The sequence below is a fragment of the Chrysochloris asiatica genome, unplaced genomic scaffold (genome assembly GCF_000296735.1).
Source record: "Chrysochloris asiatica unplaced genomic scaffold, ChrAsi1.0 scaffold00107, whole genome shotgun sequence".
NCBI classification, from domain to species: domain Eukaryota; kingdom Metazoa; phylum Chordata; class Mammalia; order Afrosoricida; family Chrysochloridae; genus Chrysochloris; species Chrysochloris asiatica.
In genome coordinates, this window is record NW_006408625.1 from 3364830 (window position 1) to 3384140 (window position 19311).

The following is a 19311-nucleotide window of genomic DNA, read 5'->3' on the forward strand; positions in this document are numbered from 1 at the left end:
TTCTGCTGTGCATGGGGTCGCTATGAGTCAGTTCCGACTCAATGGCACCTGACAACAACAACAACAACATGCTACCACCTTTTCACTATGGGTCGGTACCAACTCGATGGCACCTAACAACAACAACAACATGCTACCTCGGCTCCTTTACTCTTGTATTATTGTTTTTAAGTGCTCTCAAGTTAGTTCCAACTCATAGCAACTCTGTATGGGGTTACCGAGGAGCAAGTGGTGGGTTTGAACCACCAATTTTGCAGTTAGCATGCCAGTATTTATCCTATAGCACCACACCAAGAATTCTTCCCCTTGTATGTTGTTGTTAAGTGCCGTCAAATCAGTTCCAACTCATAGTGACCCTGTATAGGGTTTCCAAGGAGCAGCTGGTGAGTTTGAACTGCCAGCTTTGAGGTTAGAAGTCTAGTGCTTATTCTACAGTGCCACACGAGGAGTCCTACTCTTGTATATTGTTGTTAAGTGCCGTCAGTCAGTTCTGACTCATAGCAACCCTATATAGGATTTCCGAGGAGCAACTGGTGAGTTTGAATTGCTGACTTTGTGATCCAAACCGAACTATACTGCCACACCAGGACACTTTGTATAGTGGTGGTGGTGGTTATGTATTGTGGAGTTGGTTCCAACTCATAGCAACCCTATACAGGATTTGTGAGGCTGTAAATCTTTACAGGAGCAGAAAGTCTCATCTTTCTCCCATGGAACCACTAGTAGTTTTGAACTGCTGACCCTGAGATCATCCTTTTAAAATTCTTCTTGATTGTACTTATTACAAAGACAGTTTATCAGGAATATTCACTGTGTCTCTTCCCCAAATTGTATTTTTTGTCACTGTCAATGACTTTGTAATCAAGGGACATCTGCCTGGGTTCTGCACAAATGCTTCCAGTAAATTAAGCTGTAAATGGGTAAATACAAGAATATAGAAGTTGTGTAACTCTCTATAGAATTGTATTTTTAAAATTTAATCTTCCCCTCTCCCCCAGTATACTGGGTTATACTGTTTTATGTATCAGAACAGCAAGAATGAAAAGATAAAAGTCTGTCCTTTATTAAATAGATTTATTCTGCACAACAGCTGTTTACGTCTTCTAGTCCCAACTTTAAAGACAGATATTAAAATTATACCCATTTTATAGGAAGGGGCTTCAAAAAGTTTGTGGAAAATCAGAATAGAAAAATAATGGAATTTTTCCATGAACTTTTTGAAGTTCCTCAGAGGTGAGAAAACTGAACAACCAATGTCTTAATCATTGTGTTGGTTTTAAATGCGTGAAGCAACTATTCGAGTTTTAGTTTTTCTTTCTTTTTTATTGTGGTCAATATATAGATTACAAAACATCAGCTATTTCAACAGAGTTTTAGGTATTCTTACATAGGGCAGTTGGTCCTGTTGGTACCTTCAGAGAACAATAAACAAATATCAAATTTCAATTTTTGGTCTTGTAACAACAGTGGGCTGATTGTTTAGAGTGAGATGGAACCAGATACGGAATGCTGTCCTCTACAATAAAGCACATGACAATGATTTAGTTTTGTCTTGTCCTTGGTCCATTTTGGGAAGGGACATGGACTTGTTTGCAGTGTCTCAGGTGTGCTGATGTCTCCGTAGCCCCCATTCGATGGCACTGAATCTGTCTGAGTGTCAGGTGAGGCTTTGTATTATGATGTCATGATAAGTTATTTTGAGACCTTTGAAATGTTTACTTAGGTTCAAAATACCCGATGGGTTTGTGCTGCTGAGAGGCGAGAGGAAGAGAATGAGCACTGACTGGCCTATTTTGTGACTCTCACATTCCATCTCCACCCCAGCATCATCTCTATAGCCTATGCTCAGAGAGGTCATACGACATGCCCAAGGTCACATAGCTTCTAGGTTGCAAAGACAGGGTTCCTAGGCCTAACTTGTACTGTGTGCTTGCATTGCCTCATAGTCCTATCCTAAGACAATTAAGCCACATCCATAGGACAGCACTTAAAAACAGCAACAGCATATTGTACAGTAGCATGACTTCCAATGTCCTTGAACTTCAGAGAGCCAGACCGTGAATGTAAAAAATGTTCATAAAGAAGGGAAAGCAAAAGCAAGCCACAGTATTTGCACTATGAGTATAAATTAACTTACTGGATTCTTAAATTCTACATTTTAGGCAGTGTTTATGATAAATCTAATGTTCTTTGTGATTATTCCCAGCTACCCTACTGCTGAGCAGAAGAGTTGTGTACAGAATGGCTGGGTTTCTCCCTAATAGAAAGAAGTTATGTTTGGTATCTAAAGAACAATGAGAGTTTGCTGCTTGGCTGACCATTGTTGGATCAAGTTCACATTCCCCAGCTCCCACTCCCCCACCTACCCTGCAAGGGTGGAAGCACAGCACAGGGAGGGAGGACAGGTCCTATTTTCACAGAGAGATGTGAGCTCAGGCTCTCCTAATATGGACACACAGGGCCTGTGGAGCATTAAACATTGATTTAATCTGCTGCCGGAGAAAACATCCTATGAAAAGTAAAGAGATTAGCAGCCAATTAATTCTGTGGCCCACCCCATTGTTTTCCTAGAACACCTCCTTGTATGGATCTAACTGGAAAGCCAATTTTTTTTTCATATATCATTTATATTTGGGACAAATGTGATGGATTTTACTTAACTGTGAGTGTGTATGTACATGATTTTACTTTTTAATAGAGGTAGGTGATCTAGGCCCATACCTTATGCTTGCAAATTGACATGTACTTTGGTCCCTTTTGAGAGGTCAAATGACAGGCAACCCAGTGTGAGGGCCATGATTTTAAAAAATAAACATGCCAGGGCCACAGGCTCCCAACACATAACACATACCTTCCTGTAAAGTATATATCTTTGTGCATACACTTATAGACACTACACACACTCCATCTTGAGAAATGACGGGAAGGTACCTAGATATGGGTGTTTTCTTTTCAAGGTAGTTAAATCCCAACATATATACTTGTGTTTTAAATTAATTCATAACTTTTGTAGTGTCTTTGCCAGAGTGATGCTATGTTCCTATAGCATTGATGGACGTGTATGTCCTTTCTACACAAAGTAGCCCATTTGGTTAGAACATGAATCCCAAGGGATTCAACACGATTTGTGTCCTGCATGGGACAGTTCTTTTTGCACATAGCAAAGTGTCTTTTCCATTGGTGCACACTGTTTCTTAATCCCAGCAGTCTTCCAAATGCAAAGGGTTTGTTTCAAGGGCAGGAATAGCAGCCATTCCACATAATTGGAAATACCACTGTCGTGTATACAATACTCCAGACCAGCATTAAAATCACGCTCCCTAAAGACGAGGATTTCTGTTCTTTCCACTTAGGATCCAGAATAGTATTATTCCATGAATCTGGAAGAAACTCTAAAGTCGTTTGTCTGTCCATTCTTGCCTCTACTTCTTTGCAGTCTATGTGTGTCCACATGTCTTGTCCAAAAGTTTGTCTCTAAGGATAGAGACAAGTCAGTTCTGACTCATCATGACCCCAAGTGTGTCAGAATAGAACTATATTCCACGAGGTTTTCAATGGCCTTTTTACCAAAGTGCCTATGGGTAGACTCAAACCTCCAACCTTTCAGTTAGAAACCAAACACATTAGCCCTTTGTACCCTCAGGGCCTCCTGCCTTTCAGTATACTAGCTGTTGTGAAATCAACTCCAGTTCCTAAGAAGTGCCACCCTGGGTCAACACACAGCCTGTCCAGCCTGTCCAGCCCAGCAGTGTCTGCCATCAGCCCAAAGGGATCTAGTGTAAAAGGCCATAAGAAGTGGCTCTCCTCCACGGCATTAACCTTGAAATTTAGCTATCTGTCCACACCATTTGAAATTCCATTATGGTGACCTTTTAGAGATGAGTCATCGATAAGATAATCTAAACTAGCGGTTCTCAACTTGGCTGCACATTGTTGTTGGTGGTGTTAAGTGCTGTCTAGACAGTTCCAACTTACAGCGGCCCTGTATAGGGTTTCCAAGGAGCAGCTGGTGAGTTTGAACCTTGCAGTTCAAACCGACCTTGCAGGTAAATGCTTATCCTATGGCATTACACCAGGTCTGCTTTCAAAGTAACTTGGTGCCGGGTTCTGTCTCGTAGATAAGAACCTAAGAGGTCTAGAGCATGCTTGGACATTGAAATTGGTAAAGCTTCCCAGGTGATTGTAAAAAGCAGTCCAGGTTGGGAACCATGGCTCTACATGCAGCCCTATGTACTTTTCCATTTCACCTGTGAAGACTCTTTCAGGTTATTATGCGCATGAATATTAAACTCCTGTGAAGAGCTGTATCTCAGCATCTGTTTTCTAAAGTGGCTGTTTCCATACATAGATGTTTATAGTATGTATTGCTGGCCGCAGTTTGATCTGATCCAAATAGAAAACAGATATTTTAAAGTGAGGTGGTCATGCTGGATGCTTCTTGTGTCCTAGATTCCCAGCCAGGAGATCTAAGGGCCACACAATACCAGGTCTTAAACAGTCTGTGTGTGGAAGTGCTTTTTCACTGTACACTCTTGTACGAAACTGCCCACTCCTGTTTTCTCTCTCAGTTCTAAGGCCCTCTGGTCGCAGATATATGTGAGGTTGTTGTTTTGTTTGTTTGTTTGTTTTTTGCCCTAAAGACATTGCCCTCCAGCTTCTAGTAATGCTGTGATGCTTCTTAGTTTCAATCATCTAAGACTTGATAAATAACAACTGCTTCCTGTTCTGAGCACATTACATGTGTCATTTAATCTTCACAACTCTGTGAGAAAACAGACTTCAAGAGGTCACATAGCTAATAGGAGGCAGAGCCTGGATTGAAACCCAGACAAGCTGTCTGCATGCTCCTTAGACTCTGCTGTAGGATAGCCTTATCACACGAGTTCTGAGAGGACAGGGAGGGGGTCTTACTGTTCACAGTCTAGTGCTCTGTCTGACAGTAGGCACTCAGTGTGTTGCTAAGTAAACTACCCATTCACATGTCTGATTTACATTCTTCTTCCTGCAATCTGTGCCCATGAGCATCAGCAGAGGTACAATGCTTAGTTAGCATTTTTGTAGTTGTTGTTGTTGTGTGCCGTGGAGTCGATTCCAACTCATACCAACCTTAGTTCTGTGTAATGTTTGTATGTTGGTGTTGTTAAGGACCATCAGGCTAGTTCTGTCTCATAGCAGCCGTGTATAGGATTTCGGAGGAGCAGCTGGTGGGTTTGAATCACCATCTTGTGGTTAGCAGTCTGTGCTTATCCTACAGCGCCACACCAGGACTCTAATGTTTGTATAGTATCACCTTTATTTTTTGTTTTATCTTTTTAAAGAATTTATAAGTAGGGCATGATCATCTATCCTTGACTTCCTACACTTCACTTCTAAATGTTACTGAGATAGGGAAAGATTGTATGCCATCAAACTGATTCCAACTCATAGCAACGCTGTCGGACAGAGCAGAACTCCCCCACAGGGCTTCCGAGGCTGAAATCTGGACTGGTAAAGATCGCCACATCTTTTCTCTTACAGAAAGACTGGTTGGTTGGAACTTCCTTAGTACTTAACCACTGCAAAATATTAGAATCATAAAAATTTTCCACACCCGTCTTTTTTGTTACCCAAAAAAGAAAGAAGCCACAATATTTATTTATACCCCTGCTTGTCCAAAAGGAGTTTCCAAAGTAACTGTGCTGTTGTTGTTGTTAGGTGCCATTAAGTCAGTTCTGACTCATAGCGATCCTGTGTAGAGTTTTCAAGCCTGTAAATCTTTGTGGGAACAGAAAACCTCATCTTTCTTGTGTGGAGCAATTGTTAGGATCAAACCACCAACCTTGTGTTTCTTAATTCAGGGCTTATCCTGTAGAGCCACTGCACTCTCTGCCACTGTGCTCCCTGCAGATAACTATATTGTTGTTGTTGTTAAGTGCTGTCAAGTTGGTTCTGACCCATAGCGACCCTGTATAGGATTTCTGAGGCTATAAATCTTTACAGGAGCAGAAAGCCTCATCCTTCTCCCACGGAACCGCTGGTAGTTTCAAACCGCTGACCTTGAGGTTAGTACCCCGACTCGTAACCACTACGCTACCAGAGCTCCTTGCAGATAACTATGTGGTTATGTGCGTGGAGTCGGTTCTGACTCATAGTGACCCTGTATAGGGTTTCTGAGGCTGTTAATCTTTACAGGAGCAGAAAGCCTCATCTTTCTCCCGCAGAACAGCTGGTAGATTCGAACTGCTGACTGTGAGATTAGCAGCCCGATTCATAACCACTATGCTACCAGAGTTCCATGCAGATAACTATACCATGACTGAAAAGAACTAAGAAAAGCATTGTGAAAACAAGGCTAGAAGAGTAAGGATGGGATCAGGAACAAAATTAGCTTACAAACTGCATGCCCTGAAGTTCCTGTGTGTGATTAAAGTAAAATCACTGAGCCCTAAACTTTCTAAATCCTAGTGTGGCACTGTAGGCTAATGCACTGGCATGCATGGTGAGCTTGAGCTGCAAGGTTGGTGGTTCAAGCTTACCAGCCACTCCTAGGAAACACTATACAGGCTGAATATGATTAATGCAAATTAACAACAGCAACAACAAGAAGAAGAAAAGATAGATTGCAGTGTTCCTGAGGTAAAAACAAGACAGTCACTTAACTCCAACTAGTCCTGCTGTTGATACCAGAGAGAAGTATTTCCTGTGGGTCCTTACAGAGAATTACTATCTACCGTAATAAACCACCCTCAGAACATCCTTAGGGTAAACACTGTGATGGATTTTATGGGGCTGTTTCTTATAATGCACCTCGATAAAGGTTAATGGCTTCTTACCAGAACATAATGAAATAAAAGGAATCTCACAGAGGGCCAGTAAGATGCAGTCCAGGGCCAGCTTTATTGTGGTCTGCTTTAATCCAAGATGGATTTTAGAGTATAGAGGTAGGGGAGTGGGCATCAGAGAAATCTACAAGCCTCCTGAAAATTAAATGTGCATGTGTCCATGTGTGTGCATACTATCATTGCATTTTGTAGAGGGAGTCAAGTGAAAGAAGGGCTAAGTATTGTAAATGGTGTTCACTCAGTGAAGCCCTGGTGAAGTTTTTGAACAACAGTGAATTCAGTCTGCTGAAAGAGAAGAGTTCTGTCAGACAGTTCACTGCAAACCCATAAGCTTCAGCAGTCAGGCAAGCCAAGCGTGGGATTGATTTCCTTTTTGGAAAACTATGCTTTATAAGGACTTCCATTACGAGGTCCATTTGGCAGGGCCAACATCTTCTTCAGAAAGAAGTTAGGTGTTCATTCTAACAGAGATAAAAATAGACAGTACTGTAAGTTATAAGGAACTCTCGTAGCGTAGTGGGTTACAAGTTGGGCTGCTAACCATAAGGTCGGCAGTTCGAATCTACCAGGTCCTCCCTGGGAGAAAGATGAGACTTCCTGCTCCTGTAAATATTTACAGTCTCAGAACTGTATACAGGAATGCTATGAGTCAGAATTGACTCCACAGCACATAACCACCACTACCACAAGTTATATATTATTTTTCTAACATCTAACATCATAATATAAATATTACATTAAAAAATAATGGAGCAAAATTTAAAGACATTAACATTTGGTCACCTGGCTCCCTAATCATTACTCATTGTTATTTGCAACTTAAATTAACCTTGATTTGATTTCCAGACCTGTATAGACTCCTACTTTTTAACCCACCCTGAATTTATGTTGGCAGTAGAGCCCTTCTGAAACCAGCAAAAGCTCTGGAACTCCCTATAGGCTTCTTACAGTGGATGGTTTTCCTTCTGCTCTGTCCAAGGGAGTATAATTTACCACGTGAGGCCCTTCAGGCCTTTTAGTTGACCACTGATGTGTGTTGTTTTCTCACTATTCACAAGGTAGAGTCAGGAAGAGAACACACGCCCATGTTACAATATGGAATTGGTATCACTATCGTTTTCCAGCAAAAAAGCATAATTTCCTCTTTGACTTAAAAAAAGGAAGAGAGAAAGGAAAAGAAATCGCCAGAAGTAATCTCTAGCCACTAAGTTAAGTAAAGCTCTTACTTTAAAGCAATGGCATTTTTTCTCAGCATCTGACATTGTCTTTAGCTATTACAAGCAGCTTTGACAAGTAGGTTTCTTAGAACAACTTCCTTTCAAAACTTGCATCTTTATTAGAATAGAATTCAAATAAAAAAACATCTGTTTTTAAAAGATAGCTTTAAAGTGCATTCGTCACATTCGCAAAGACCGTTTTACAGTACAGAGCCTGAGCAGAGCACCCACCCTAACTCCAGAATTCCAATTTCTGAAAACGTTGCCTTTCTCCGGCTTCTCCACACCCTATCTTCATTGGTATCAGTCCATGAATAAAGGGAGGAAACACAAGAGAAATGTGTTGAAATTGTACTGGACACAATTAAAAAGCAGTAATAGTTTTCTAGTGTCAATCAATTTTTCTAGTGTTAATCTCTCATTCTAGATTGAATTCAGCCCCAGGCATCATTTTAGAATACAATTTTTGTGTTTACTGTTGTTGTTAAGTGCCCTTTGGTGGGTTCTGACTCATAACAACTCTGTATAGAGTTCTGAGGCAGTAAATCTTTGTTGGAGCAGAAAGCCTCATCTTTCTCCTGCAGAGCAGTTGATGGGCTCAAGCCGCTGCTTGTGGTAAGCAGTCAAGGACTTATTCTACAGAGCCATGAAGGAATTATGGATGGTGCAAATGGTTTGTACTAGACTACTAGCCTAACAGTTGGACAGTTCAAAGCCACCCCGTGGTGCCACACAAAAAAGGCCTGGAGATCTGCTTTCATAAAAACTGAAGCCAATTAAACCCTATGGAGCACTTCTACTCTGTTACAGAGGACTCGGAATTTAATGGAGAGCAGCAGGTTTGGGATAGTTTTATTTATTTGTTTCTAGGTTTTTAAAAAGTTCATTTTTAAACTTTAAAAAAATGCATAATTCTATACTATTTACAAATTAAGGTATTTTAGTGGTGAAATGACTGGAGTTAGTTGTTGTTGTTAATGTTGTTACGTGCCAACAAGTTGATTCCGACCCATAGCGATCCTGTATAGGGTTTCCAGGGAGCGACTGGTAAGCTTGAACCACCGACCTTGCAGTTCAAACGACTTTGTAGTCTGAAGTATTAGCCCACAGAAAGGTCTTTATCTTCAGACCTTCCTCCCTGCCAAGAAAATTTCACATGCTATTCATTCTTTTATTCTCCCATTCACTCATGTAACACTTTTATTGGGCATCCACTATATGGCAGGCAATGTTTTGGTGACTAGGCAAAAACTGAGAACAAAAGAAGGCAAGATTTTTGCCTTCTTGGAGCTTACAGGATATGGTTAAGTGCTCCGCTGCTAATCATGCAAAGTCAGCAGTTCAAGCTCACAAGCAGCTCTGAAGAAAAAAGATACAAAAGTTTGCTTCCGTAAAGATTTATAACCTTGGAAACTCTATGGGCAAGTCTACTCTGCTCTATGTAGGGTCACTATGAGTCAGTTAGAATCAACTAGGTGGCAAAGGGTTGGCTTTTGTGTTTTTTGTGCTTACAGGCCAGCTGGGGAGATAGACATTAAATAGACTAATGTAAAATATAAGTACATCAATAAATAGAATGGTAGGGTGACAAGCTGAATGGTTTGGGGTGGGGTTGAGCAAGGAAAGACCTTTCTTCTAAAAATGTGTCATTTAAGCCCAGAACAAGAAGCTAGCCAGGCCATGAGGAGAAGGAGAAAGACTTCTAGGTAAAGTGAAGTGATAGAACGTAAATTACTTTTAAATATTCTTGCGTCTCTGTGGAAGATGGATGGTGGTGGTGGAGATCCTGGGAAGAGTACAAAGAGAACAGCTAGGAGCACTTAGAATGAACCACAGCTTTTATTGCCCACTCCACAACATACTAGGAGAGAGCAGAGTGGCAGGTTTCCTTTGATTTGTATGTGTCTGAAATGGTTAGGTTCTCATGAGTCCGGTGCTAGAAAGAGGGCAAGCTGTGTCAATGGCAGCAAGATGGGGTTTCCAGGTTACTTCCTAAGATCTTTTCAGTGCCTCAATGTGAGTCTTAGATCAGGAACAATCTTGGTGCGCATGTGTTTGAGACGACAACCATTTGAGGAATAAAGGAAAAAATCTGCAAGTACTAACTACCCAGCTGTAACAACAGATTTACATAGAAGCCTTTATAAGATTGAATTTGCAGTAGTCTTTATTGCTATTACTGGATCATTGGACTTCACTTTCTTGTAAGACTACATGTTTAAGGATTTTTGACAAATCAACAAAGAGGACACTTAGGCAGGGTCCATTTAGGCCAGGGACTGTACATCAGTATTGAACAGTTCAGTTCAGAGTTCCTGGAGATGATGAATTCCCAATGAAAAAAAAAAAATCATTCTAGTGGAAAGTGTCTGCCAGTGATAGATTTCTATTGATTCTGGAACTGTTCTTAGTAGCTTGGAAGCTTGACTAGTTCAACGTTCTCTTTCCATTTAAAATTCAGCAGCTCTTCAGTTATAGAATACATTCTGTCATAGGTATGTATAGGTGCCTTTGTGTAGGTGCACTCATGATTTGCAAGACTATAACTTTAAAAAAAAATAGATTTCCTTTACAATACAAAACTGTATATGGGTGGTTGAACACTATATATAAGAAAATTCACTAACACCTTGAAAAATCTGTAGCAAATAAGCATACATTTCTAAGCACTTAGCTTAGAATGATACAAAATGGTTAATATTATGGGGGAGCTTTTAAAGTTCTGGAAAAATGGATTGAAAAGGTAATGGAAATGTTTTGGTTACATTATTATTGTATAAATATTGATTAGGTCTGTACCGCTATACAGTGAATCATTTTTTGTATGCAGTTGATATTATCAATTACCCAATGAAAATGGGGGAAGAAAGATAATGGAATTTTCCCAGAACTTTTTGAAACCCCTCTTGTATCTATTTTTATTCCTCCCTAGAGGTGCTTTTTTTTTTTTTTTTAATTTCTTAAAACACAAAGTCAAGAATCGCCCATTTGAGCAGACCTTTAGTTTATTTTAGGAAACAAGTGCATCGTCAATGTAATTTTAAGTAGCCTCGTTATGAATATGGAATGAAGGGATAACAAAGTTTTCCACTCTGATGTCTCCATTAAGAAGCTCCTCTTGTGTAAAATACTCCATGGCAAAATTGCTTCTATTTAAAGTAGTGAGTTTGATCTTGGCTTTGATCTAAACCTTTTGATCTTGAAAGAAGGATGGAGTAGCAATAAAGAGAGGGCAAGACAGACTTAAAACAGAGATGTGATAAAGTTAAAGGGATGGTCAAGATCAGCAAACACAATTGCAACTTCTGTACCCCACCTCCCCACTACAACCTGGTTCATCCAACTTCTGACGCGGGGGGATTAACGCTTATAAGGGGTTAAGGAAAACACTTGGGAGTATTGCAGCCTTTTAGAAACGATGGAGAGACTTTCTCCTTAATTATGAAAACCGATCGCCCCTTTTTTCATTTTGCCTAGTCGTTTTGGGAACACCGGGTTTTGATGGCCGTATGTCCACAGGAGTCGGGCGAGTGCGCCGCCGACTGCGCGGAGCCGGAGTGCGGCGGCTCCCGAGACGCGCCTGCAGAGCGCCGGGCTCGGCATCCCCACGCTGCCGGCCTCTCCGCCGGGAAGGTCACCTGCCCCCGCTCCGGGTTCGCAGGGGCAGCTGGAAAACGTCTACTTAATGGCGTGTAATCCATTCCTGGAAAAAACTGCATTAGGAAAGTTCCTTTCTCTCTGCGAAAGCCCTCAGGACACTTAGGCGTCGGAGTTCAGGCAGACCGCGGGCTGGGAGCGCATCCCCTGCGAAGCCCCTTAGCCTTTGCGGGCGGGGGAGTGGCATCCCGACTCCTACAGCCGGTTGGAAAGCCGTTCGCGGGTACCCAGGGGCCCGCGGGCGGGTGGGTTGTGGCAAGGGAAGGCATGCTCACTGGGCGCGTCCACGCGTGGGAAGACGCGGGCACCGGCAGGCCCTAGAAAGGGAGATGTTTGCGAGGAGAACAATAAACTAGAAGACGCGCCTGGCGCCGAGGGGCGGGGGCGACCTGCGGGAGGCGGTGCGGCTCCTATACCTTTAAGGCAGGCTCCGCCCCCATCCGTCCGTCCGCGCCGCCGCTGCCGCCGCCGCCGCCCGCTCCTCCTTAGGTGTTGCGGGCCCCGAGCGCCTGCTTCTCTCCCCCGACCCGGTCGGGCGCGCGGGCACGGAGCGCGGAGCGCCGCGCCCCCGCCTCAGTCCTCACCTCCCTCGGGCGAGGTAGGGGGCTGGCGCGCCTAGTGGGTGTGGGGTGCGGGGAAGGGCGACCAGGCCCGCTCCGGGGATAAACTTGACTGTCCCCTTTCCCCGCAGCCGCTGCAGAGGGAACGCCAGGCCCGGCCGGAGTGCGGACTCTCGTGGCAAGTCAGCGCCGAGGTGAGTGCGGCGCGGCCTTGGTGGCGCGGACCCCTCGCTGCCCTCCTTCCGCGGGGTGGAGGCTGCACGCCACATCCCCGCCGCGGAACCCGGGCGCCCCAGGGACAACCGACTCGCGACAGCAGTGGGAAAGATGGCCCCTGGTCCGGGGGCGCCGGCGCACATTGGCACTTGCGGGGGGGGGGGGGGGGGCACTTCGGGCCCTTGACCGGGGGAGCACCTGGGGCGAAGGTCATGGCCTCCCAGCGCAACGAACCTCCAAGCGCTCCGGGAGCCGCTCACCGCAGCGAGGCGCCCAAGGGGCCCGGCCAGGAGACCTCCAGAAGGTGCCTGCGGCTTCCCCAGGTGAAGGGAGGTCCCTGGCACGCCGAGGGTCGGCTACGTCTAGGGTCGTCCCGCAGGACGCAAAATACTGTTTAAAATGTCCTTATGGTTTTGAACTTCAGGTCACAAAATGGATTCGCATGAACCGAAGACCCAAAAAACGGAAACGGAGACAGAGCCAGGAGGTGTTTGAAAAGGTAGGGGTCCCGAAAGACAGCACAGGTTGGAGTTAGTAATAAATCTCCACTTTTGTTCTTGGGGGCTGGTCCAAACAATAGAGTATCATCTTCTCAAAAAGTTTTTTCTTTTTCAAAAAATGGAATGTACTGTAAACAGTAGACTTAATTTACTTAGATATTTCTACAGAGATACAGATGAATGAATGTAAAGATTGATAAATGTAAAGATCAACTTAACAGTGCTTTTGTGAATAAAGCCCTAGTGCTTACTAGAGCACTAGGACCCTCTAAGTGGATCCCATTATTATATTAGACCAATTGTTTATTGTTGCATTGTTACAGTTCCTCAGGAAAAAAGAAAATAAGTATTCTAAATAAATTGCCCACATTTTTCAGTTTCTGAATCTGGTTGTTATAGACTCCGTAGCACCTACACGTTAAATTGTTGTTGTTGTCCAGTCGATTCCGACCCATAGCGACCCTGTGTAAGGTTTCCAAGGAGCAGCTGGTGAGCTTGAACCACCGACCTTGCAGTTCAAACTAACTGCAGTCTAGCGCATTAACCCACAGCTCCACACTTTAAATTAGTCATCTCAAAAAACGGATAGAGACAACAAAATAAATACATCACTTTTGAAACACTTGGAGAGAGGGGTTTAATTTACTGAAATCTGTTTTCCTAAATTTAGAATTTCAGTATATTGCTTGTCAGAAGTTAGGGCTACCTATTTCCCTCTGAAATTGTATTAAGACTTGATTTGTTGCGATAGTAGATATTATGAAATGAGGTAAGTAAGCTGTTGATTTCTTAAGTGACTTTTATTGAAAAATTCTAAAAGGAAATATTTTTTAAATGTTGCAGTAGAAAAGGTGTTTTTTTGTTGTTCCTTTTGTTTCATTACATTTTATTAGTTTGTGATTCTTGATAGCACCAAGTGATTAAAATAGCAGTGTGTTGTTTTTCTGGTGCTAGAATGTATGATGAATCACTCCTGAACCTGAAGCCAAATTCTTCCTGATAGTATTGCTGCCAATTTCTGTGATGTGTTGCCTTAGTATGGGCATTGCAGTGTTGGAGAATGTGTACAAAGCACATCATAATGAAGGTGATACCAGAGTCTCAGAGTGCATTTAAGGATACCACAGGGCAGAGAATTGGAAAAAGAACTGACCCAGGAACATAGTCGTTTGTAGCTAGACATTTAGTGTGTGAAAAGTGGTATCCCTGCCCTTCACTTTTTGAAGAAAGGATGATGTATGTAACTTTGGTTAAACAGTAAGAACAGGGTCGTTCTGAACAGACTTGATTTTTTGGCCATATCTCAGCCTATAATAGGTTATGTTTGTTTTAACCTTCATGGTTTAGGTGTTTTTAAGATGCTGGTGAGGTGATGAATGAGACCATAAAATATCCAAAAAAAGGAAAAAGAGTTACAGTTTGTTTAGCAGTTAAAAACTGTTTTCTAGCTATTAAAAAAAAAATCAAATGTAAGATAACCTCAACTCATAATAAATACACTATGCATAATTCAAGGAGACGGTATTAGCTTTGTGGATTACTAGGCACCTCACTAGCTCTATTTTGAACTAGAAGTAACCATATCTGGAACACCCATGATCTGACCAGCAAGCCTGCTGAGAATGGGTGGGCCTGAGGAATTGACCTTCTAAGAGAAGGGAAGTTCGTCACTGACCACTTCACCTTGATAGGGGCTGTTGTATTAGAATCCTGGGCAAGGCATGCATCTGACCTCTCTTAGAAAACGTGGGCAGCAGTTTTAAAGAGAATGTGAAAATGAAGTCGACTGGGACCAATGTTGAGAACTTCTTTTCAAAGAATAAAGCTGGCTAGTTTGGAGAATAGAGCTGGTGGAAGGCAAGAAGAAGGGAAATTTCAGGGTCATCTCAGTGGATATTCATTATCAGTGTCTTCAGCCAGTGTTGGGTTACCCAGTAATCAAGGTAAGCATGGGCTTATTTGAGTTTACTTGCTACTCAGTAGTGAACATTTTCACTTTTTTTTTTTTCTTTTCTGCCACATCATAGATTCTCCTTCTAGGTATGGCTGTCATCTGACTCTCCTAACCTCACAACACCTTCTACAGAATCAAAGCTTCTACAGTCCCTGCCAGGAATGGAGAGTATACAGTAAGCAAGATAAGCATGAGCTTACTTGTATTTATGTATTAATCTATAGTGAACTGTTCCACATGTTTTTTTTACAACATCAGTTGTTCACTACAGATTAGTAAGAACAAGTAAGCTCATGCTTATCTTGCTTATTGAGTACTTCTCCCCTGTCTTTAGTCTTTTCTCCTGGTTCTAAGCAGCACCTTTTAAGCCTTTAGCCTACTGTTTTACCTCTGCCACACCTAGGAGAGGGTTTGGTGCTAGCTGAGGTAGAGCATGTGATATTCTCCAGGGCAAGGTAAAAGGGAGTGAAATCCTCCACCAAGGGCTTGAGAATGATAATCTGAGAGGCACAGAAGATATGCTGAGGCTGATAGTAGAAGTACCTCCCCTATTGCTCCAGTGTCTATTCTGAAATATACAGCCAACTCTGGTCATCAGTATTTCAGCAGAGGTCATATGCTTACCTTTTGGTAGTCTTTGAACCTGTTATTAATGGGAATCTAGGTACTTAACTTGTTTGGTCCGTTAATTGATTATTTTTTAATGTCTGCCATTGCACAAGGAGGTAGGACCCCTAGTAGTGTACCAGTGGGTTCAAGTTTGGGCTGCAAACAGAAAGGTCTGCTGTTCAAATATACCAGCCATTCCATGGGAGAAAAATGAAACTTGCTGCTCCCATGAAGATTTATAGCCTTAGAAACCCTATATAGAGTCTCTATGAGTCAGAACCAATTTGAAGGCCCACCACTACTACCACCATGCCGCAAGGAGAAGTAAGTTATTTCTCCTTTCTTATGCATTCACCATAATTTGTTAAAACAAGGTATTTTTCTCCTTTCATTTTATTTTACTGTGTTATGAGGAAATGACTTTTATTCGTTCTTGGTAGGTGTTCATTTAAAACCTAGTCCTCGTCTTTATTTGCCTTCTTTCTTTTCCTTACCCCATTCCTTTACTGCCCTCATTTCCCCTCAACCCTTCAAGTCTCTGTCACACCTCTCTCCAGATCTGCCTAGCTGAGCTAGCTGGGTTAACTTACCTGTATTTAAGTTGCTGGGGCCGTAACATTCTTTCTCCTGCAGAAGGGTACTTTCACTGACTTGTGGGAAACAGAACTTTCTGACCTGCCTGAGAATGGAAAGAAAGCAAACAGCAGCGGTGAAAGACCAGAATCTGAAAATGGGCATTGGGCAAGGAATTATCTGTAAAGAATGTGATCTTGCAGGAGATATTTGTTTTCCCCCTTAAAGGAAATCTCGAAAATGCTTAAGTGGTAGGCACAGCCTGCTGTAACTTGAAATACTAGTTGAGTTTTTCAGTGAACTCAGAAGAGAAAGCAAAACAAACTTACCATGTGCTCTGCTGAGGGTTAAAATAACGAATAATGAGATCAAGTCCATTGGGTATTGAGCTGTACCACCCCGAGAAGTTGCTGGAAAGGCTCACCTTGTCTTGCCTTTCCTAGCCTCTTTGCAGCCTCTGCCCCATATCATCCTGCCCACCAGGTCACTGTACTATATGTTTGTGCAATGTTTTATTGAATCTCTTCATATCATCTCTGATGCTTCCATTTTTTAAGACAATGTTTTATTTTTCAGTGAAGGTATATACACACAAGAAGTTAGGTTCCCATTTGACAGTTACCAACTTGTTCAAGGAGCCCTGGCAGTGCTCTAGGTTACATGTTGGGCTACTGTTAAACAGTGGTTAGCGGTTCAGACCTACTAGCCATTCTGAGGGCAACGTCTGTCTGCTTTGGTAAAGGTGGCAGCCTCGGAAACTGTATGAAGCCATTCTCTGTTACTCAGAGACAGATAGCTAGATAGATATTTCAGAGATACTAATTCTGTTTTTCACTATGTTTTTACATTCTCAGTAATTCTCTTCTGGGTATTTTACTTCAACACTTGTTTCCTTTTTAATTGATCTTCATATGTTTACTGGTAAAACTCTTTTGTACAACTTTCGTGTTTTTTGTTTTGTTTTTTTAAACTCGAAAGCTTAGCTCTCTGCTTGTAGCCCTCAGGTATTTAATCTCTTTATTTTCTGATATTCCCCCTTTTAAAATTGTTTTAAGTTCCCTTTATTTAGCTGGAATAATTTCTGCCACAGAAAAGCAAGGGGGGCGGAACATAGACAACTACACTAAGAACAATTAGGATGAATGGATCAGCAAGCTCTGCAAGGAAGGTTAAACAATGGTGATTGCATGAAGGAATTGTGTCATATTTTTCTTTAAATAATGTTAAGAGATTTTACTAAATGGCTATAGGTTTTAGAAGAAAAATACAGTTTTTCTACTATTGATTCAAACAAATTATCACAATAAAAGATAAGGAATAATAGAAGTTTTTTGAGTTCTAATCATACTTTCATCAGTTTTCTAAGGATTAGAATATATTATAAAGTAATATTTTATTGAAGAGTAGATTTGAGGAGAATACAGAAATGAGGTATGATTTTTTTAAAAGAAGATTGTTAAAATTTTCAAATTCAAAGAGGCATCCTTCCTAGTTTCGTTATATCTGATAATATGCAGAGAACAAATTTTAGAATAGTCATTTCTGATGACCAATAAGTCTATATGATGTCAGAAGTGTTCTTTGGCGAACCTTCAAAACATTGAACATTGAGTAGTACTAAGGTTGGCTGATATTAACAAGAGATCCTTTATGTACATTAGTTTATACCAAGTGAGTGGGCTTGGCGAGGTTGAGGTTGCCTGGCCTCTGTTATCATTAGTCAGAACCAACACAAGGTCTGCATGGTTCCAGCAACAGTGCCCTTTTAGGTTGATTTAATTCTTTTTTTTTTTTTTTTTTTTTTTATGCTAGAAACTGAAAAGCAAGTACACTTTAGCATACGATTGTTTTTAAAGTGTAGGGGAAATCTCCCTAAAACATCACGAGTGAAACCTAGAAAGGATAATTGCGGAAGTATATATATACTTTATAGTACTTAGCTGACACTGTTCTAATTGGAAAGGGGTCCTGGTGGCACAGTTACTAAGTGCTCAACTGTCAGCCAAAAGGTTGGTTGTTGTAAGTCACCAGATGAAAGATAGGGCGGCCTGCTTCCATAAAGATTATATAGCCTTGGAAACCCTTACAGGGTAGGTTTCCTCAGCAGGTTTGTTTTGGGGTATTTAATTCAATCTAAATAATAAACTACATTTTCTGAATCAGAAAAAACACTAAAACTATTTCCTTTGTGCTAATATCCTTCCTAAATTCTGGAACATCTTTACTGTATTTCATCTGTTCTTTCCACACACTTCACTCTGACTACAATCTATCGTAACTTGGTTTAAATAATAATTTACAGATTTTTAGAACTATGTTAATGCCAGCTTGGTTTAGGCATTTTTCAATGCTTGTTGTTCCTTTTCAAATCCTGTGCATCGTAAGAGAACACTTTTCTAGTAATTCTGACATTGGGATATTTAAAATTCTGCAGCTAGGTACAAATATGAAACTTAAAGTGCTTTCTTGATGTGTTTCTCTTTTGTGACAGATGTGTATTTTATATTTATGACATATTCATGATGTGTTTATGATTTCTGGAAACCAGTATTTAATACTAGTAAAATGTAGTAAGTTACCTCATGGTTGAGAAGGTGGAGGCTCTGCCACCGGTAGTACCCAGCCTAGCACAATGGCACAAGATGAGTCTAGGGAGTGGAAACCAGGGGTCCCTCCAGTTTCTAGGAATTACTGATCATTTGACAAAATGCTAGCCTGGGCAGCTATGCTTATGCAGCCAACACTGTGTTGAGTGGGTTCCCAGGCATTGGTACCCCTGCCTCTTTTCTTGCCTTGTGAGAATTCATAACGAGTCTCCATTGCCATAATCTCATACAATAGCTTCATTGATACTTGATTTCCATAGAAAAGCTTTATGGATTCTGAGTCACAGCTCTTGAAGCACCAGCTCCCTCCCGCCTTCCCTATCTGTGTGAGTGGCTTTTGTGCCCTGTGTTGCACTGATTGTGCCTTTGGATGACAACTTAGTTGAGTGATGGGGGTAGGCAGAGTGATCTGTTAAAAATAATTACAAAGGAACCAAACAAAGGGAGTAATTACAAAACCGTTAATATTCAATTTGTTGTTTTATTGCTGGACTGGCTGGGATAGCTCAGTATTATTTGTTGGTCTCCCTTTTTTCTTGTAAATTTCTAACAAATGCATAATTCATTAAATTCTCTGTACCCAGGTCTTAAGTTAGAT

General features: G+C 41.6%; 1 protein-coding gene across 2 annotated transcripts in view; it reads left to right on the forward strand.

The window, feature by feature from the left end:
- LOC102830995 (chromosome unknown open reading frame, human C9orf3) overlaps window positions 1-19311 on the forward strand; it is a 541746-nt gene that overhangs the window by 425236 nt on the left and 97199 nt on the right. For both annotated transcript variants that reach the window (XM_006867634.1, XM_006867635.1), the window contains 2 exons: window positions 12387-12449; window positions 12896-12970. In XM_006867634.1, coding sequence (XP_006867696.1) covers window positions 12387-12449; window positions 12896-12970 — 138 coding nt within the window. The remainder of the gene's footprint in view (window positions 1-12386; window positions 12450-12895; window positions 12971-19311) is intronic.